The following is a 21,731-nucleotide window of genomic DNA, read 5'->3' on the forward strand; positions in this document are numbered from 1 at the left end:
GCTAACTGAAGCAATCACTGACTGTCCCTCTGTGAACACTGGAGAGACAGAGTTTAGAAGTGGGATTTGCCCTAACACGCCCTGGGGGTCTACAAAGAGTTTCAATATTTGTCTCCCTTGACCCCTATCCATGTCCCCTTGCCAGGGAGGACACTCTACCCACCTCTACCCGTGACCATATGAAGAAAACCCCACACCACTGATGTCCACAGTCTGGCTGGATTGCAGCCTTACCTCACCCAGGGACTTTCTCAGGGGTCCCTTGTGTTCCTGGAGATTGGCACAAGGTGCTGCAGAGTCCTCTCAGGCAGCAAACTGCTCTCTTGCAAGGCTGGCATGGCCCAGGCCTGTTTTCCTCTGGCCTTGGGGACTGCAGGGTTTGTTGTCTTCACGAGCATCTCATCTCATCCTTACGTTGCCACCTGCCATCCTTCCCAGTATGTCTTTGCTCTGAAGCAAAGCCTTTGCAGACGTGGGGTGCTGGGTGCTTGGTTCCAGTTTTCTCCATGAGAAGACTTTGCTGAGCTGCTGCAACCCAAATGTGCACCAATGCCCTCAGCCTGGGACACAGCCAGGAGGATCGGGAGCCCCTTAGTCCATGACAGAGCTTCTGAGGGAACCACTGTGCTGACGTGGTGGGACAGGTAGCACAGCTTTGGGTACTGTGATGTACAGGCTCTTTAGGAGACACTGGAGGTGGCTGAGGAGATGTCATATGGAAACATCTCATGATCCTCCTAAGCACCTTCCTTGGCCATAGGCCAGCTGGGAAGTGGGAGATGGAAAGGGGCTCAGCAGCAGCGATCCCTGTCTGGCTGGGTCTGCTTCTCACCCTTCCCAGCATGGCCACTGCAGGGTCACCCCATGGCCCCAGGGCACCACAGCCCCCTCGCTCTGCAGAGCAGCACTGCCAGCTCAGGGCCCCGTGGGGAGTATGTGTGAGAGACTGAAAGAGTTAATGTCTCAAACACTGTGGAGAGATGAGGCGCGATTTGCATGGCGACGGCAAGTCGGCTAGCATGGGATGGGGAGAGATTTTTGGAGGAGAGACTAAAAGAGGTATTGTCTTGTGAGACACTGAAGGAGGTACTGTCTCAAACATTGTATGGAGATAAGGTGCAGCAAGTCGGCTAGCACGGGATGAGAAGAGTGCGTTGGAGGATGTGCAGTTACCATCTATGGCCAGAGGTCACACAGAGTTTTATCTAAGGAATGGGCCTACAATCACCCGAAACTTGAAATGAAACTCCTCCCAAACCACCCCCCTCCCCCCAGCGCCTGCAACCCTTTGAGGACCAGAGCAACATAGATCCTCCAGGGGTGTGACCTGAGGCAGGGATTAGAGTATAAAGAGACTCCTTCCCCAGGGAACGGCGCGCGCGCCCATCGCCGGAGGATTGCCACGTCTGTCATCATCATCGCGGGATCCAAGGGTGGTGATATCTTTCCTTTTCTTTGTCCTCCTCTCTTCTCTTTTCCTTGTCTCACTTCTCTTTTCCTCTACTCCTCCATTATACACATATCTGGGCATATGAGTTTTGGATGAATTGTGACGGGTTGCCCGGAAAATAGCTCCATTGCCAAATTGCCTCTGTTCGTTCGCTGAGCTTGCTAGTTCGTTAAGTTTGTAGTTTGCTAGTTAATAAAGTTGTTAGTCTAACTGTTCCTCTGAGTCATTGTCGTGACTCTACCGGCCTGCGGCTCTGCCAAGCAGAGATCGGCCTTTGTCGGTACACAAATCCCCGGGGAATCAAAAAGATTCACCCATCTCGCAACCCACCGAGTGGGACGAGACACGCTCTATCCCAGAAAGTGACCACAAAACATTTGGGTAAAGCCCTGAGCAATCTGGTATGACCCTGCTTGGAGCAGGAGCTTGGTCGAGATACCTCCCAAGGTCCCTTCCAGCCTGAATGATGCTGTAGGAAACGAAGAGACTCTCTGTGATCTCCGTTTTTGGAGGATTTCAGGTTTCAGATCCACAAAGTCACAGCCAGCTTGACCCTGGGGTTGGTGATACCCCACCCTTTGGTGGGAGGGCACCATTACAGAAATTACCAGATCCAGGTGAGCATCACCTATGTGGGCACACATGGCAGCTGTGCTAAGAAGCTGGTCCCAGGAACCTGCAGAAACCTCTGGGACGGTTTGCACCCTGCAGTTTCCCCTTCCCATGAGGTCAGGTCAATTAAAGTCCCCAAGGGTGGTGTGGGGTCATTGAACTGGCCTTCCTCAAATTGCTTCAATAAGACTTTGTCCTCTTCCTCACCTGACTCCAGGTAAGGATTTCCCACCAGCATGTCTCCCTACCTGGTCTCTCCTGTGACCCTCCCCCACAAGAGCTCACCCAATCTGCTGCCCATCCCATAGAGGACCTCCATACACCCAGGCAGCTCCCTCACACTGAGGGCCTCCCCCTCCTGATCTTCCCCACCTGTCTTTTCTGAGGAGCCTCTATCCATCCATTGCAGCACCTCAAGGTTCCTGAGCTGTCCCACCACACCTCAGCAGGTATTATATCAATGTCACAGCTCTGTGACAGCACACGGGGCTCCAGCTCCTCCTGTGTGTGCTCCAGGCTGAGGCCATTGGTGCACATTTGGGCTGCAGCACCTCAGCTTGGTGCCACCAGGGCCAGCCTCAGCCTTATCACAGATCTGGTGCCCGAGACCCTGTGCAAGCAAAGCCTTTCCTTGAGAGCAGAGGCATGCTGGAGTGGATGGCAGATGGCAATGTAAGGATGAAATGATGTGCCCATAAAGAGCGCACACCCTGTGCTCCCCAGTGCCAGAGAGAACCATGTTTGGACTGTGCAGTCCTGGCAGGAGAGGACTTTGCTGTCTGCAGAGTCTCTGCAGCCTGGAGGGCCTGTGGTAGAGGTGAAGGTGACCTCCAGGAAGGACAAGTTGCTGCTGAAAACGTCCTTTGCTATGGACATCCTGTTGTCCGGGCACACTGTGAAAATCATTCACCTGTTCCTGGGTTGCATCATCAAGGGGGTGAATAAAGGATGGGGGTAAGAAGAATCAGCAGCATTTGGAAGCGTTGGCACACGAGCAGAGACCCTGCTGTGACGTGCCTCGTATTGATGCACTGCCTGCGGCTGCTGGACAGACATGGGACAGACCTTGTCTCACTGCAGTGGTGGCATTCAGTCTCTTGCTCACACGCACCAAATGTACCTGAGATGCCCTGGGGTGTCTGTTATGGACCAGCCCTGAATGGGGATAGCTGTGCTGTAGGTCCTGCACTGCCCAGCCAGCTGCACCCTCCACTTGTGCTGGGCAGCGTTGGCACCTGAGGGAGCCCTACAGGCCTGCATTTGGCCATTAGGTTGAGCAGCTGCCCTGCAACAGGGTAGGCAATGTAGGGATGTCCATGGTAAACCTTCGGTTCCGCTTAGTGGAGATGCAGGAAATACAACTGATGGAGAAGAGACAAGCAGACTGAGCTCCCCCTGTGGCACATGACTTCATTTTGTTGGGTGAATACCTCTATCGGCTGCCCTAAACATCCTCAGCAGGTACAGGTTTGGTTGTCCTAAGTGTGATCACCTTCTATGATTTCAGTTGGCCAAAGGGATCCCCCACCAGCCTCCAAGACAAGGTGCCCAGATGCTGCCCTGTCTCTCAGAATTGCTCCATTAGAGCTTGCAGTCTCCTGCACATGTCCTGAACCACCTCTGGCACCTCAAATGCCACCAGGTGTTTGCATTGGACAAGCTCACTCCTGGCCTCTGTCTCCAGTATTGACATGGCAGCTTAGATAAGGAGCTCACAGGGATTTTGTGCAGCTGAGCTGAGGCAAGAGGAATCCCACCTCCTGTGGGTCTGTGGGGTGTACTGGAGAAGCCCTATCCCCCTCCGGCCTCCAGGAATACTGATGAGAGCTGAGATGCCTACCTGGACTTGGCTCAATCCCTGCCCTGCATATGTGGAAAGGTACCCTGCTTGTCACTGCCTACGTGCCCTGCCTGACAATGGGACAGGAACAGGGGTTTCCAGAGGGGAACATTGACACCTCCTGCAGATCCACACTCCCTGGCAGAGCAATTCCCGCTGCAGGACTCAGCCCGTCTAGTGTTTAGAGAGGGACAGGCAGTGATGACTTCAGTCTGCTTCCAGCTGTGCTCCCCAGGAGTGACCGTGCTGCCTTTCAGGAGCTGTCAGCCCTGGAGACCCCGGGACACCTCGAGGGAGCCGGGAGTGGAGGGGAGGGGGGAGCAGAGAAAGTGCTGCCTTGGGCTGGTCCTCTGCTGCTGAGCTGGGCTGGGCTCCTGGCATGGAGGGAGCTCCTGGCAAGCGGGCAGCGCTGCAGAGAGACAGCTCTGCCCAGGAGCAGCTCCTCTGCAAAGGGCAGCAGGGCTGAGGGCACTGCCTGCAGGCAGCGAGGGGAGAGCAGTGAGGCAGAGAGAGGTTAAAGGCAGCCTGGGCTTGGAGGACGCTGACAGCTCACCAGGGGAGAAATCTTCACAGGCCTCAACACGGTAAGTCTTTGGCTGCAGGGCAATGCAGCTGCAGTTCCTGGAGAGATCTCCAAAAGCTGGCACATCCCATAGCCTCTGGGATCTTTCAGGAGAGCTCTCACAACTTCTCTTCTATGGAGGAGAAGAACAACCTTATGTGGCTTTTCTTCCGCTCTGTCATAGGTGCAAGACATGATGGCTGCCTTCTTCCAGGAAGGACCGCAGGGGTGTGATGCTGGGTGTGCATGCAGGGGTGCCCAGGGCTGTCCTTCAGAGCAGGGTCCCTGCACCCCAGGGTGCTGCGTGCTGGGGCAGGGATTCAGCCACCTGCCAGGGTCAGCACTCAGCCTGCCCGGGGAGCTGCCCACAGCGCTGCGGGGAGAAGCTGTGGGTGGAAGGAGGGACCCCCGGCAGGGCAGGGTCCTTCTGCTGCGTGGGTCAGGGCTGCTCACAGCTCCAGATCATGCCCAGAGCATTTCTGAGGGGACTTTTCATGAGTACGGTCATGGCAGGGGTTTCTTGCTTGAGTCTGTGCTTTCCTGAATCTGTGCTTCCACTTTTCTCTGGCTCACCTGGGTTGGATGGAAACACAGCCGTGCAGCTTAGAGAAGGGGAGGAGGCTTCTACACTGTCACCCTGAGGTGTACTAGGAGCCTCAGCAAGTGCCTTCATCCCCTGCCAGCCTACAGGTAGCACCAGCAGCACCTTTCCAGGTTCCTCAGGGTTTGTATGACCTCTTCTGTAGCCCCTGCACACACAGCGTGGCTGCAGGGCAGAGCCGGGCACACAGGGGCTGGGCTGGGCTCTGTGAGCACTGGCAGGGAAGAGACATGGGGCCAGAGAAACAGCTCCCAGCTGGGACAGCTGCAGGCAGCAGAGATGGGCAGGAAGGGAGGGAACTGCTTATGGAAACCCTGTGGCAGGAGAGATATGGCCACCTCCCGGCCAGCCCTGCACTGCAGATGCCTTCCCCGAGCAACCCCCTTCATCTCTCCTCTCCCACCCAGCACAGCCCTCAGCCCTCACGGCCATGGGGTCTAGGCTGGGAGGCACCTCTGTGTCCAGCAGACCAGCAGAAGAGGCGAAGGGCATCCATCCCTCCTGCCACGGGCCCATTTCCCAGTGACCAGCAATGGGGCTGAGGGCAACTGTCCGGCATTATCACAGTCTGGGAGGTGTTGTGCACAGCTGGGTACAGGTAACGCTGCCCTGAGTGCCCGGCTGCCTCTCCCCTGGCCTCTCTCGGCCAGACCCTCACTGCACTTTGCCTGGTTTCTCCACTTCTCTCTTTTAAATTTCTCTTGTTCTTGCTGTCAGACTCTCCGGGGATGGGAGTTTCAGCTGCAGAGTCCCACACTGATCTTGTGGGTCCCTTCATGCCGGTGTGTCCATGGGAACAGATGTCCCAGCTTCCCTCTCACCTGTGGGGCTGGGGAAAGAGTCCATTTTCTCTTTCTGAGATGCCAGCACTAGGAGGACAATTGGCTATCTCCCTGGGGTGTCCCTCCAAGCTGTGAGCTGCCCTCCAGGATGCAGACCTGTGCAGAGCACCTCTGTTTTATCTGAAAGCCCCATGGAGAAGTGCAGAGATACTACAACCGAGGAAATGCTGCTGGGTTGGTGAAATGAGCCCTGTGTGTCCTTGGCTAGAAGTGGGGTGCTGAGACCTTGAGAAAGGGTGAGACATTGCGTGGTCTGTGGTGGGTCCCTCTGCTCTCAGTAGTGTCTGGTTGTTTTTCAGGGTAAGGTAAGAGTGTGATCGCCCTCCATCTCACGAAGGTGCAATCCCAGGCCAGCTGGGAACAAGACGGAGGGACAGACCAGCTCCCTCACTCTGCACTGTGCCACAGGCAATTCTCTTGCCTCGCAGAACTCACTCGGTTCTCCCTGTGTGCAAGAGAAATGCTGAGGGGTTCTGACAATGAAGAATACTCCCCAAGTGAGATGGAGGGAGCTTGAAAAAACCCTAAAACCTCTCAAAGTGCCTTCTGCCATCCTGGATCCTTAGCACTGGGAGAGCAGATGCTGACAGGCCCTTCTGCATTAGGAGCAGTTTCATCTGACACAGCTGAACACCAGGTCTGGCCCCTGCCCACACTGTTCCCATGAAGTCACTGCCGCAGAGCAGGGCTGACTCCTGAGCAGCCAGTGGGCAGAGGCCCTTCTCCTCAGGGCACACTCACCAGCACCACCCAGAGCTCCAGGCACAGAGCTGAAGGAAGGTCTCCTAGAGAAGGAATTGGGGTGGGGGTGGTGGTGGGGTGTAGCATGGTAAAGGTCTAGTGATTGACCTCAAAGAAGTCTCCCCTAACTCTTCATTGAATCTTCCTCTAAGGACAGGCCCCCATGCCCTGAGGTAGCAGATGTCCAACAGCAGCTCCATCACCCAGTTCCTCCTCCTGGCCTTTGCGGACAAACGGGAGCTGCAGCTCTTGCACTTCTGGCTCTTCCTGGGCATCTACCTGGCTGCCCTCCTGGGCAACGGCCTCATCATCACCGCCGTAGCCTGGGACCACCACCTCCACACCCCCATGTACTTCTTCCTCCTCAACCTCTCCCTCATTGACCTGGGCTCCATCTCTACCACAGTCCCCAAATCCATGGTCAGTTCCCTGTGGGACACCAGGGCCATCTCCTACACAGGATGTGCTGCACAAGTCTTTTTCTTCCTCTTCTTGATCACAGCAGAGTATTATCTCCTCGCAGTAATGGCCTATGACCGCTACATTGCCATCTGCAAACCCCTGCACTACGGGACCCTCCTGGGCAGCAGAGCTTGTGTCCACATGGCAGCAGCTGCCTGGGGCAGTGGGTTTCTCACTGCTGTGCTGCTCACGGCCAATACATTTTCCATACCCCTCTGCCAAGGCAATGCCCTGGACCAGTTCTTCTGTGAAATCCCCCAGATCCTCAAGCTCTCCTGCTCACACTCCTACCTCAGGGAAGTTGGGCTTATTGTGTTTTGTGTCTCTTTAGCTTTTGGGTGTTTTGTTTTCATTGTGCTGTCCTATGTGCAGATCTTCAGGGCTGTGCTGAGGATCCCCTCTGAGCAGGGGCAGCACAAAGCCTTCTCCACGTGTCTTCCCCACCTGGTTGTTGTCTCCCTGTTTATCAGCACTGGCATAGTTGCCTACCTGAAACCCCCCTCAGACTGCCCATCGTTGGATGTGGTTGTGTCGGTTCTGTACTCAGTGGTGCCTGCAGCAGTGAACCCCCTCATCTACAGCATGAGGAACCAGGAGCTCAAGGATGCAATGAAGAAGCTGATTCAATCAGTAGTCTTTCAGCAGCAATAAGCCCTTCACATGTCACTTCACAAGTGATTTCCAAACTATGTGGGGTACATCCTGTACTTTGATAATCATGTCTGTGCTAATCATATTTGCCCAGGTACATCTCCATCCCTTCTGCTTCTCTAGATGCCTGAACCCAGTCTGTCTGAACCAGAGGTCTTTGCACATGTGTCTGGCACCACGGTATAGCTGGCCTCCCATGTCGTGTCTCTGTAATAAAAGGAGGTTTTCTCTGTGCCACTGTCTGCAGGTTGGGCTCTTCTTCCAAAGCAGAGGTCAGGATCAGGCTGAAAAATTGCCCCCATGAGGCCATGCTGCTGTGCTTCGGTTCTCCATGGGCTAAGGGGAGGAGGGCTTGGGGTCATGAATTAGGGAAGGAGGCCTGGACTGAGCTTTCACTTGTGGGTGCCAGTGTCCCTGGAGATGGTGATGATCAGCAGGGATCTTCCTGGGACTGTCTCCCCGTGGCTCTCATGCACCACAGCCTGCTGGCTCTGCAGAGCAGCACCACCAGCTTGGGGCCCTGCAGGGAGCATGGGAAGGGGGCAGAAGCATCCGATGAGGCCAGCACAGACACAGTCCCCTGGGGAAAGGCTCTCTAGGGGCATGGATGATCCCTGCAGAAGAGCAAAGGCACAACTCTCTAGTCCCAGGGGGAAACTGATGACACAGAGAAACTTATTTCTGCATGCAGCAGCTTGGGACAGGCTGCTCTGTCACTGGGGCAGCAGGAGCAGCCAGAGGAGTCCCAGGGCAGGAGCCTTGTGCTGGGGAGAGGGCCTGGCACAGAGGGGCTGCCAGCAGTTGGTAACAGGGATCTCCTGGAGAAAAGAGCAGGGGACACAGGGAGACACTGGCCTCTGTCTCCTCATGCTCCAGCCCTGGGGCTGATGGGGAGGCTGACCCTCCTCTGCCCCCCGAGAGCTGCTGTGCCCTTCAGAGGGGCTGGGGCTGTGCTGTGGGTGCTCAGAGCTCTGTAGCACCCTGCGGTGGGCACTGCCATGGGGCCAGCCCAGCCTGGGCTGCTGTGCTGTGCTGTGCTGTGCTGGCGAGAGGGCAGGGGAGATGGGGAGATCCGAGGAGGGGCTGGGCTGGGCTGGAAAGTGCCCAGAAAATGCAAAAGTTAGCTGATCTGTGTGCCCATGCAGATTGAGGACACCCTCCATTGGGTTTGTGACATAGAGTCTAAGCTCATGGAATGGATCCAGGACATGAAAGGACAGGAGAGAGGGGGCTGGTCTGTGCCCTTGGTGGCATAGACAGACCAGGAAGGTGACGCAGGACAGTCATCACCGCCCAGCCTCTCTCACCGGCCATTTCCAGTACTGGCTGCTCACCTCAGGTTTATGCTGGGCTCAGTGCCTGTATCAGGGGAATGCCCAGCCCTGCCCGGTCTCTCTCCTGGCCCAGACGCTGGCAGGCCCTGGAGCATGGCTGGCTGTGAAGCCCCACAGGTGACATGGCCTCTGCTGGAGCTTGGCTAGGCTGCCTAAGAGGAAGGCCATGGGGAAAGCCCCAAGGACTGCTGTGGGCATCATGTCAGAGGGACCGTTCCCCACCCTGAATGCACCCTGTCCTGTGCTGTGCCTGCACAGTGGGGCTGTGGGACCATGTGTGGGGCCGCGGGGCTGGGACGTCCCAGGACAGGGCACAGACAGGGGACAAGAAGGAGCTGCCAGGGGATGACAGGAAGGACAGGTACAGACAAGGAATTTATGTACATTGCTTGTGCTGTGCAGGTATGAGTTTGGGAAAGGCAAAGCTCACCTGGAGTTGGTGACGGCAAGAAAATCAGGAGTGAAAAGAAGAGCTTTAATGGCTGTGTTAGAGACCAAGGCTGAACAAGGGAAATGCAGGGCTGCTGCTGACTGAGGAGGGTGATTTAATAACAGCAGACACTGATGCTGGGGCTGAGGCACTCAATGCCTTCTGTGCCTGAGTCTTTACTGAAAAGGTCTCCATGGGCTCTCTGTGCAATGAAGGGGTTCAAGGAGGAGGAGGGCACGTGTTGGCAGAGACCTCATGAAACCCCAGAAGGACAAATGGCAGTTTCTGCCCCTGCAGGGGACTCAGCGTGGTGATGGCACAGGCTGGGGGCTGCCTGGCTGGGAGCAGCCCTGTGGGAAAGGTCTTGGTGGGCAGGGAGCTGGACAGGAGGCAGCCGTGTGCCCTGGCAGCAAGGGAGGCCAGCAGGGTCCTGGGCTGTATGACCAGGAGCACGGCCAGGATACCGAGGGAAGGGATTCTCTGGAATACTCCACCCAGAATTCACATCCCCAATTCAGGAAAATATTGGTAAGCTGGAGAGGGTTTAGCAAAGGGCCCTCAGGACAGCCAGGGACTGGAGCACTTTGCCTGTGAGGAGAGGCTGAGGGAGCTGGGCTTGTCCAGCCCAGAGAAGGGAAGGCCGGGGAGCCTCACCCCATCCTGCCAGAACCTATGAGGTGGTCATGGAGAATACAGAGCCAGGCCCTTCACCATGGCGCATGGTGGGACAACAAAATACAATGGGAGGAAGGTGACGAGGAGAGGTTTAGCCAGGGCATAAGCAAAACTTTTTTCCTCATGAGCTCAGGCAAGTGCTGGAACAGGTCACCCAGAGAGGTTGTGCAGTCTCTGTCCTTGGGGGGTTTCCAACGTGGACTGAATCAAGCCTTGAACAACTTGGTCTGACCCTGGTCCTGAGAGGTTGCACTGCAGACTTCCTGAGGTCCCTTCCAACCTCAGCTCTCTTGTGATCCTATGATGACGTTGGGCCCTGTTTCTAACCGGAGCAGAGCAGATGTTTATGGGGCGTGAATCCTCCTGTGCTGTCAGTGACCATCCAAAATAAAACATCTCAAGCAGTGAAGAGAGGTTGACACCTCAGTGTGACTTGCTCTGGGCAAAGACTGAGGAGTCCTGGGCAGGGAAGGTTTTGGGGGCATGGACTCTGTGCAGGACACAAAATGATCTTGTTGTAATGCCTGTCAGATGTCAGTTAACATCAATGGAAATGAAAGTAAGGAGAACTGAAGAGAAAGAGCCAAAGCCAAGAAATGTGTCAACGCCCTGTTCAGCTTTATTTCAGTCTTTAGGGGGATTTCCTTTTTTTGAAAAGGAAAGTGTTGTCCAGAACTGGGAATGGATGTAGGATACAAATGCCTTCAGGTACAGGGACACAGACACCTGGTGCCAGTGGAGATGCCCCGGGAAGCCCTGCCCAGCCTCCACCTGCAGCTTGCAAGGTGCTCTGCTCTGCCACAGGTCCTCTCTGATAGACGCCAATGCCAGACCAGCTGCCTGGAAAAGTGCACATATTTTTTTGTTTGTTTACATTTAAAATAACATACCAGCTCATTTTCTTGAACTGAATCATTTGAGTACTTTTAAGAAATGGCAATGTTTTCCCACCATGACAGAATGGGAATTTCCTGGGAGTGTGCTAATGGCAGGAGAAGAACTATTGATCTTCCCCTGTACATGTATTACCACTCCTCTGTCTATTATTTCATCTCCCTCGTCATTCAGGTGTTTCCACCTCTCCTGATTCAATGGCCATGCCTAAGGACACCTTTTCCGTAGACTATGTGGACGTATGCCCTTCCCATTGCTCTCAGGTTTCCTCCTCCACTTGCTCTTTGGTACTTCAGATGCCTCTCAACTGTCTGGTTTCTGCTCTGAGCTTCAGGGACTTAGAAAGTTGCCCCATCTTTTAGAAGTCTAATTAACTCTTTGGTCAACACCTTAATTGTGTTTATATCTATCCTTTCTTATGTCTCTGTCTCAAACTGTTCTTGTACAGAAATCCCTTGTGAAGGGTGGAACATATTAGATGCTGCTTAGACTTGGCATACAGCTGAGGAGACAGTTTTAATGTTCATTAAATTATATCATGTTTAATTTTTGTTTGTTGGCAACGAAGAGAAAGCTTTCTGTGCCTGTGTGCAGCCAGTTCTCTAAGGAAAGCAGGCGGGAGCTGGTGCAAAGGAGCTGTACCATCCAGCTGCAGCCCTCAGTGGACAACTCTGATGTGAGGAAAAGTGATGCAAGTCTCAGGTGGCCGATGGGGGAAATGGTGGGGTTGGGGAGGTGAGGAGCAAGGTTGTCCATACAGTGTCAGACCTGAAGGGACTGCTTCTCCTGCCTGTCCAGATGCCTTCAGAAGACCCTCTGGATCAATATCCATTGTAGAATGCTGCTATCACTTCCTCTGTAAACTGAAACAGGATAGAAAATACCCTTTAAAAAAAATCCTCCTTTATGAAATCTTCTTTGAAATCTTCATCATTAAGTGAATCTTCATCGTAACTGAAGCCTCTCCAATTAGTTGTACAAGTCTTGAGGACTTGAAGAAAGTTATGTGAAGAGACATGGCTCATTAGGGCTTTCTGTATTTTAATGAGCCCCATGGTGTTTTTGGTGCTGAGTCCATGAAGATGAGGTACTCAGAGGAGACTGAAGAAACCTCTCAAGAAGTCAAAGTCAGAAGCAAAGCCCAAAGTACCTTGAAGCATTAATGGGCCCCTCTGAGGGCCGTTACTGACAAAGCCTCCCAAGGGACTCGTTAGAGCAGGTAATTGGAGGCCATGATGACAGGCAAGCAAAGGCAAAGTGCAGGCAATGCTGATGCTGAGAAAACCCTTGGCTTGTTGGATGAAGGAGGATGGCCATGCCCTGACCCCCAGGCCCTGGGAAGGGAGATCCAGTCCCTCCGGTGTGACTCAGGGCTCTTCCTTGGGATGTAGGGAGTGCAATGCCAAGTGAAGGACAATGGTACGACACCTCCCAGGCTCCCCGGGGTGGGTGCGAGGGGGCAATGAGACCCCATTACCATGAGGACAATGTTTCTCCTCTTAGGCCTTTGTGGCAGGGACATCAGCCATAGGCAAGGGGACAAAGACCTCGTTTCTGTCAGGGCCTTTCAGCCTTGCCAGCGCCCTTGGCCATCTGCACCACACGCCTCCCTACACTGTCCCATGCCTCTGCCTGTTTCCCTGCAGGCTGCAGACACCCAACGTGCTTACCCATCTTGTTCTCACCCCAGTATGTCCCTACCTGTGCTGCTGTCTCTCCATCCTTGCCAGCTCTTCCTTGAAACACAAAGCCATGGGCTGATCCAGACTCCCTCTGGGTGATGGTTTGCACCACAGCACGACCTTCAGGATGACATTTCTTTATCATGAGGTGTACTCTGGACATCCAAAGCTGCACCTTCCTGTGGTTTTCCTTTCTCATGCTCTTTCCCACTATCAGAAAAAGTGCCATCATCTCTGAAAGCAACTTTCAAGCTGTCCCGATCTACCACTATTCTTCCCTCAGCCTCCACTTCACCAGGCTAAAGAAGCCCAGGTCTCTCAGACTCTCCACACACGACCCCTAAGCCTCTCGTGGCAGACCTTCTCTGGCCACATAACTGTTCCTTCCCATTCCTCCAGAACGGGGAGCCCCACACTGGGGCACGCTACTGCAGATGTGGCCACAGCAGTGTTGAGTCAAGATGGACAATACCTCCCCTTGCCTAGGTGGCCACACTCCTCCCAGTGCAGCCCAATGTGCTCATGACCATATTCCTGTGTAGCACCACTGCCTGCTATGGCATTCCTAGTAATGCCCAAACCCTTCTGCTTGAGGTTGCTCCTCATCCTGTCATGTCTGAGCCTGCCTTGATGGACGGGTGGTGTGGTTTAACCCTGTCAGACAGCTCAGTCTCACACAGCTGCTCACTCACGGCTGACATCCTATGGTATGGAATATCCATTTGGTCAGTTGGGGTCAGCTCTTTCCCCTTGCAACTTCTTGTGCCCCCCCAGCCTACTTGCTGGTGGAGCAGCATGAGAAGCAGAAAAGGCCTTGATGCTGTGCAAGCACTGTTCAGCAGTAACTAAAACATCGCTGTGTTATCAGCACTGTTTTGGTCACAAATCCAAACCACGGCACCATATGGCCTACTGGGATGAAAAGTAATTCCACCCTAGCCAAAAAGCAATACAACAGGGTGGTTCTGCCCCCTGATGCAGAACATCAGAAGATCAGAAGGAAAAGACCCCTTCTCTTTGGAAATCACAGAATCATATAATCACAGAATCATATAGGTTGGAAAAGACCTTTAAGATCATCGAGTCCAACCATAAACCTAACACTGCCAAAACCACCACTACACCGTGTCCCTAAGCACCTCATCCAAACGTCCTTTAAATACCTCCAGGGATGGCTACTCAACCACTTCCCTGGGCAGCCTGTTCCAATGCTTGATAACCCTCTCGGTGAAGAAAAATTTCCTAATATCCAGTCTAAACCTCCCCTGGCGCAACTTGAGGCCATTTCCTCTTGTCCTATCACTTGTTACCTGGGAGAAAAGACCAACCCCCACCTCTCTACAACCTCCTTTCAGGTAGTTGAAGAGAGTGATAAGGTCTCCCCTCAGCCTCCTTTTCTCCAGGCTAAACAGTCCCAGCTCCCTCAGCTGCTCCTCATAAGACTTCTGCTCCAGACCCTTCACCAGCTTCGTTGCCCTTCTCTGTACACGCTCCAGTAGCTCAATATCCCTCTTGTAGTGGGGGGCCCAAAACTGAACACAGCATTCGAGGTGCGGCCTCACCAGTGCCGAGTACAGGGGCACAATCACTTCCCTAGTCCTCCTGGCCACGCTATTTTTGATACAGGCCAGGATGCCATTGGCTTTCTTGGCCGCCTGGGCACACTGCTGGCTCATATTCAGGCGGCTGTCAACAAACACCCCCAGGTCCTTCTCTGCCAGGCAGCTTTCCAGCCACTCTTCCCCAAGCCTGTAGCGTTGCATGGGGTTGCTGTGGCCCAAGTGCAGGACCTTGCACTTGGCCTTGCTAAACCTCATACAAAGTTCTTGATGTTTCAGTTTGTCAAACCCAAGAGATTCTCGATGTCCATTTGGAGTGAAGGTCCATTGTGTCAGAGGTTAATGTGGGTGTGCAGATGGCTCACCTGGCTTGTGGTGCCTCTAACAAGATCACAGCAATAGGAATGAAAGTTCATGACAGCAAATAAATAAGAATAGGACAGCATAGTTAAATGAAATTGCAGTGGAAAAGCCTGGAGCTCTGCCTTGGGATAGATGATGAGCCTGTTGAGAGCTTGTGGGTGGGGATTGGCAGGCAGACCAACATGGGTGACCTTTCACTGGGTGTCTGTTGTTGACTGCTTGATCAGGAAGAAGGAGATGAGCTCTTCTTCAGGCCACTGGAAGAAGCCTCATGTTCTCACAACCTGGTCCTCCTGCTCTTGCAATTGAACCACCTAGGTAGCTGCCTGAGGAGCAAGATAGCAAGGCACAACCATCCTAAAGGTTTCTGAGGACATCGATGATAACTTCCCAAGTGTGCAGGGATGGGCTTAGGAAAGCCAAAGCCCAACTCGAGCTGAATCTGGCTAGCGACTTGAAGGAGAACAAAACCAGTTTCCACAACTACATAAAGTGCAAAAGGAAGACTATGGAAAATATACGTGGTATATGGTCCAGGATATGGAAAAGCCCAAGATAGTCAATGTCTTCGTCACCTCAGTCGTTCCTGCTAGGACCGGCCTTCAGGCATCCCAGGGCCCTGAGACCAGGGGGAAATGCTGAGTAGGAGAGACTTAGCGTTGGTGCAGGAGTCTCAGGTTAGGGAACATTTAAACAAACTGAACATACCTGAGCCTATGGGAACTGAGGGGATGCACCCACGAGTGCTGAGGGAGCTGGCCGATGACACTGCGAGGCCACTCTCGATTCTCTTTTAAAGGTCATGGTTACTGGGAGAGGTTCCTGAGGAGTGGAAGGAAGCCATTGTCAATCCTGTCTCCAAGAAGGGCAAGAAGGAGGATCTTGGGAGCTGTCAGCCTGTCTCCTCTAGCATCCTCCTGGACAGGCTGACAAAGTATAGGTTAGATAAGGGGAAAGTGAGGTGGACTGGGAACTGACCTAATAACCATGTTCAGAGAGTTGTGACCAGCAGCACAAGCCCAGCAGGAGCTGTGTTGCAGGGCACCAAAGCTCAGCCCTCAGTCTGGGAGCTGCCAGCAGGCAGTGCCAGTGGCTGCAGCACCCAAGAGACCCCCGAGCCCATGAGCAGCAGTGAGTCCTGTTCTGACCATGGAGAGCTGCTCTGGCTGCAGAGGAGCTGCTGAGAGCACGGGGTTGGCTCTACCCACAAAACATCTCCCGCACAGGTGTCTCTTGGGTCCCTGGAACCACTGCACTGACAACGTGGAGAGCTCTGCATGGCTGGGGGCTGGGGCTGGTACAAGGAGATGGGGTCTGGAATGAGGCTCCTGGGGAACCTTGTCCTGGCTGTTCATGCAGCGACAAGCCGGGCTGGATATTTGGACTGCGGGACTATTCTTGAGGGCCTCCACGATCATGGGGATGGTGTACAGTTTCCCAAGATCTCCTCCGTATGCTGAGCCCTGCAGAGGACCCAGGAGAGCTCTTGTCCTCCCTGTGGTCACAGCTGGACACTGGCTGAGGAGCTTTGTCTTGGGGTAGCTTTTGGGGTAAGGGCTGACACACAGGGTGGGGAAGGTTGTCTCAAGGACATGTGATGGGCACGGGGTCTGAACAACAGCAGCAAAATTATGTGGCTTCCGGGACAAAACTTCTTTCAATGCAAGCCCTGACACAGGGCCCCAGCCTCCCCCTCCATTCCACCCTTAAGGAGTGATGGTGGCACTAAGAGATGGCAAGCAGTGGAGACCAATCCTTCTCCAGCCACTTCCCAGGCCTGGTGGAGCACCAAGACAGCAAGGACTTCTGGCTGTGCATCGCAATCTGGCCTGCTGCTCCTGGCACCCTCCCTGTGCTCCTCACAGGGCCCCAAGCTGGCAGTGATGCTCTGCAGAGCAAGTGGGCTGTGGGACCATGGAGTGACTCCACACTGGCTGTGCTGGTCAAGGCCAGCTGGACTGGGCACTGCCACTGAGCTCCTTGCCAGGGGTCTAAAGCTGTGGAAGGAGCTCAGAGCATTTCTCATGGATCGGGATGTCTTCCGGTGTGCAAAATGAACCATCCTTGGGCTTTGACTGAAGGAGATGTGTCTCACCCTCCAGTCTCCTTTTTCTGATCTTGCTGGGTCCCCACGGCCTCCCCTGGCATGGCAGAGCCCTTGTTTGCTTGTGGATACTTAAATATAGTGCTTTGCCTTTGGGTGACTCCACCTTGGATGGTCCCTTCCTTTGGGATGGCCACCCCCAGGCTCATCATTTCCTTGTAGATGCCCTCTTCTGTCCTGGGGACTCCAGTTTCCCCTCCAGAAAGCTGGGCAGCTACCATTCAGCTCTGCTGCATGCAGGAGAGCCCTGGGCAGGCAATTTGGAGCCCATTCACCATCTCCCGTGGCAGGGGCCACACGCAAATGAGAGCTGAGTCCAGCCCTCATTCCCCAAAATGTCTCCCAGTGCCCTCTCCCTCTGAGCCCACTGAGAACCAAGCTCAGCAACAGGCCATGGTGAGTGCAGTTCCTGGAGCCTCGTCCTGACTTCAGCAAAAAGAAGAGCCCAGCCTTCAGGAGCTGCCATGGGGAGATACCATTTATTACAGAGATGCTCCTCAGTAAGCCAACTCTGACACATTTCCCAAAGGTAGGCACAGCCAGGCCACGCTTCTGGAGATCAGAGATGTATACAAATATGCCTGTATAACCATGATCATCATGGGAAAAACTGGAATTAATCAGTGAGGAGAGATGGGCAGCTTACTGTTGCTGAAGGTGAAACCATTGAATTTGTTTTCTCAGGGCATCCTTGAGCTCCTGGTTCCTCAAGCTGTAGATGAGGGGGTTCACTGCTGGAGGAACCACCGCGTAGAGAACAGCCACCACCAGATTCAGGGATGCGGAGGAGATGGAGAGGGGCTTCAGGTAGGCAACCATGCCAGTACTGACAAGCAGGGAGACCACAGCCAGGTGAGGGATGCATGTAGAAAAAGCTTTGTGCCGTCCCTGCTCAGAGGGGACCCTCAGCACAGCCCTGAAGATCTGCACATAGGACAGCGCAGTGAAAACAAAACAAACAAGGAATAAAATGGTGCTAACCACAATAAGCCCAACCTCGCTAAGGTAGGCCTCTGAGCAGGAGAGCTTGAGGATCTGGGGGATTTCACAGAAGAACTGGTCCAGGGCATTGCCATGGCAGAGGGGTATGGAAAATGTAATGACAGTGTGAAGGAGAGAATTCAGAAACCCACTGCCCCAGGCAGCTGCTGCCATGTGGACACAAGCTCTGCTGCCCAGGAGGGTCCCGTAGTGCAGGGGTTTGCAGATGGCCACGTAGCGGTCATAGGCCATGACGGTGAGCAGATAAAACTCTGCTGACATCAAGAAGATGAAGAAAAAGACCTGTGCAGCACATCCTGCATAGGAGATGTCCCTGGTGTCCCACAGGGAATTGGCCATGGATTTGGGGACAGTGGTGGAAAGGCATCCAAGGTCAAGAACAGATAGGTTGAGGAGGAAGAAGTACATGGGGGTGTGGAGGCGGTGGTCACAGGCTACGGCGGTGATGATGAGGCTGTTGCCCAGGAGGGCAGCCAGGTAGATGCCTAGGAAGAGCCAGAAGTGCAAGAGCTGCAGCTCCCGTGTGTCCATGAACACTAGGAGGAGGAACTGGGTGATGGAGCTGCTATTGGACATTTCCTGCTTCTGGGCATGGGGGGCTGTTGAAGAAGGGAAAGGCAGTGAGAAGTTAGGACAGATTTTCAGGAAGAAAACAAGAATGTTTCATTTTATAATTTTCTTTATTTTCTTTAAATACTTCTGTCATACCTGGGCAATCTTCTTCGGAGTTAGAAATCCTCGGCATTTCTGTCGTGAGACCTGAGTAGCAAAAGATTTCACTGTCACTCAGTGCAGGCTGTCAGGAGCTGGTCTGTCTGTCTTGTTCCCAGCTGCCCTGCACTCGTGTGTGCTTGAGTTGGAGGATGATCACAGTCCTATGTTACCCTTTAAAGAAACCACACCCTGCTGAGAGTAGAGGGGTCCGGACTCAAAGCTCAGGATCCGAACTTCTCTTTCTTTCACAGGGTGTCTGAGGGTGGCCTCAAGACTCCCCTTCTAGGCAAGGACACGCAGGGCACCTTTCAGCTGCCAGCCTACAGTTGCTCAACACCATTTCCACAGTCTTAGCACCTCTGGGGCTCCTTTATGGGTGTCTCAGGTATCACACAGATGCTGTGAGACAGCTGTGCCTGGTGTCAAGCTCACAGCCAGGCAGGACACTGCAGGGAAATGGTCAAGTGTTCTGCAGAGAGGATCTCCTTTGGGGAGAGCCATTCATTTCACAGTCTCACAGGCCACATTTCCAGGAACTCCACGGGATAGAAGGGGGCTGGGACACCTCACCCCCGCACAGCCCCCTGCCTAGCAAGGCTTGAAGGGTCAGTGTCAGAAACTCCCCCAACCCCACGGAGCCCAAAGGCAGGAACAGGAGCAGCACAGGAGGGAAAGTGGGAAATGAAGGAGCTGCACCACAATCCTTCTGCCAAGAGAGGCAAGAAGAGAGACAAAGGCACTTGGGAAAGTCGTCACCGTAACCAGCCGTGCACACAGCCTCACATACAGCCATGCTGCACGGCAGTCACGCTCGGTCCCTGTGCTCTGCAGAGGGAAATGGGCACTTGGCTGGAGAGAGGCACCTCTCCTCTGCTGGAGCTCTGGCTGCAGAGGGGACGGCTGATGCCTGGTGCCCCACGGCCATGAGGGCAGAGACTTTGCTGGGTCAGAGAGGCGGCAAGGGGGCTTGCTCAGTGGAAGGTGACCACACTGGAGGGGGTGACAGGGAGTTTTCCCCATTCTCCTTCCCATGACATTACTATTTTTAGTTTTCTCTTCTTCTTCCCTGCCCACCCCTCTGCTTCTTGCACCTTTTCCACCTGCTTCCCTGCCCCACATCCTTTTCCTCACAGCAAATTCTGAGAGACCCCATCCCACCATCTGTGCACTCAGTTCTGCCCTACAGAACACTCCCCGTGGGAGCGCACTGTCTAGGGACATCTCCCTGCTTGCAGGTGGTAAAGAGCAGGTCAGAGAAACGGTGATGTTGCCAGCAGAGGTGATGCTGGTGCTGCCTGTAGGCTGAGGGGTAGGTGAAGCCAGTTTATGAGGTTCCCAGCAGACCTTCTGATCACGTAACAGTTCAAGAATCCCAGTCAATTCTCAGAAGTGGCAGCTCCTTTTCCCTTTACAGCCCCACAGCATGAAATTGAAGCCTAAGAGAAGCACCTTCCTTTCCAGGTAGCCCCTGCCTGCACCTTCCTCTTGAAACATCCCCTTGGAAATGCCCTGGGGCTGATCTGGAGCTGTGAGCAGCCCTGACCCATGCAGCACCCTCTTGAGAGCAGAAGGACCCTGCCCTGCCCTGCTGGGGGTCCCTCCTTCCACCCACAGCTTCTCCCCACAGCACCGAGGGGAGCTCCCCAGGCAGGCTGAGTGCTGACCCTGGCAGGCAGCAGAGTCCCTGCCCTGGCACACAGCACCCTGGGGTGCAGGGACCCTGCTTGGAGCCAGGGGCAGCCCTGCCTACACACCCAGGTTGGCACCCCTGCAGCCATCCCTGGGAGGAGGGAGCTGTCTCCACTGTCCCTCTGATGGTGCAGCAGGCAAGCCCTGCTCTGGAGCACGTCCTCTTCCTCCTCCACACCAGAAAAGCCAGGAGAGCCATGCTGGCAGGTCCTATCAGCTGTGACATGTGCCAGGTCTAGGAGACACTTCCAGGGACTCATCTGCATTGCCCTGCAGCCAGAGACTTACCGTGTCAAGGGCTGTGAAGATTTCTCCAGCAGTGATCTGTCACCTCTCCTCCCACCCCAGGAGCTCTCTCTCGCTCTTCTTGTCTGCCCTCAGTGCCTGCAGGCAGTGCCCTCAGCCCTGCTGCCCTTTGCAGAGGAGCTGCTCCTGGGCAGAGCTGTCTCTCTGCAGCGCTGCCCGCTTGCCAGGAGCTCCCTCCATGCCAGGAGCCCAGCCCAGCTCAGCAGCAGAGGACCAGCCCAAGGCAGCACTTTCTCTGCCCCCTCTGGGCTCCCTCCAGGTGTCCCTGGGGCTGCAGGGGAACCTGCTGGGAAACAGGCTGAAGGCAGCACTCATGTTCCCTCCCTCAGCTGGGGAGAAATACTTCTTTCTAGAAGAGTCATTTCTCCCAATAAGAAAAGAGTTGGGCATGGGAATCACCTTTCCTTGTCTCAGCATTACACAGGACACCCAGGCAGGGACAGAGAGGGGTCTCATTTACCCCTGCTGAGGGAGGGAGTCAGTGAGTCAAGTGAGGCATCTCATCCTGGCTGTAGTCCTGGGGCTGGAAGGGGACTCAGCTCTCACCTATGGCTGCCACAGACCCACAGGAGGTGGGATTCCTCTGGCCTCAGTTCAGGTGGGCACAACATAGGCACCTGCTGCCTGGGAGCTGCTTGTCTCAGCTCCCATGGTCACTAGTGGAGATGGAGGCCAGGAGTGAGCTGTTCAGCCTCAAACACCTGGTGACATCTGAGGGGCCAGAGGTGTCCGAGATACATGGCAGGTCACTGCAAGCTCTAATGGAGCAGTTCATAGAGACAGGGCAGTATCTGGAGCCATCGTCTTTGAGTTTAGTGGGGAACTCCTTTGGCCAATAGCAGATGCCCACATTTAGGACAACTGAACTTGTCCCTACTCCTTACATCCAGGGCAGCCTACTGAGGTAGTCAGGGGACCAGCTGTAGTCTTTGCCATAGCCATCAGCCATCTTCCCCATCAGCTGTATAAGCCAGATCACCATTGACTGTAATGGCAGATGTCTCATGGACATCCCTACATCGCCTAACCTAATTCAGGGCAGCTGCTCAGCGGCCACATACAGGCCTGTCGTGCTATGTGAGATGCCAGGGCTCTCCAGCACAACCGCGTGTGGCTGGCAGGGACCGCACAGGACCTACGGGAAAGGCATCCGCCTTCAGAGTGGGTGCGAGACAGACACTCCAGGTGGCATGTCTGATAGAATCAGTTTCTGTTGGC

At 54.4% G+C, this 21,731-nt stretch overlaps 2 protein-coding genes across 2 annotated transcripts; one reads left to right on the forward strand and one right to left on the reverse strand.

The window, feature by feature from the left end:
- The first annotated feature begins 6,762 nt into the window (after positions 1-6,762).
- On the forward strand, positions 6,763-7,761 carry LOC142403925 (olfactory receptor 14A16-like). The gene has a single exon (XM_075490227.1). It carries the CDS (start codon positions 6,829-6,831, stop codon positions 7,759-7,761), a length of 933 nt encoding a protein of 310 aa, XP_075346342.1. The 5' UTR covers positions 6,763-6,828.
- A 9,683-nt stretch (positions 7,762-17,444) lies between these two features.
- LOC142403905 (olfactory receptor 14J1-like) lies at positions 17,445-21,525 on the reverse strand. The gene is made up of 3 exons (XM_075490205.1): positions 21,414-21,525; positions 18,513-18,563; positions 17,445-18,058 (listed from the first exon to the last, which is right to left on the reverse strand). Exons 1-3 carry the CDS (start codon positions 21,523-21,525, stop codon positions 17,445-17,447), a joined length of 777 nt encoding a protein of 258 aa, XP_075346320.1.
- Between the last annotated feature and the right edge of the window lie 206 nt (positions 21,526-21,731).

The sequence above is a fragment of the Mycteria americana genome, unplaced genomic scaffold (assembly GCF_035582795.1).
Source record: "Mycteria americana isolate JAX WOST 10 ecotype Jacksonville Zoo and Gardens unplaced genomic scaffold, USCA_MyAme_1.0 Scaffold_46, whole genome shotgun sequence".
Taxonomy (NCBI): Eukaryota; Metazoa; Chordata; class Aves; order Ciconiiformes; family Ciconiidae; genus Mycteria; species Mycteria americana.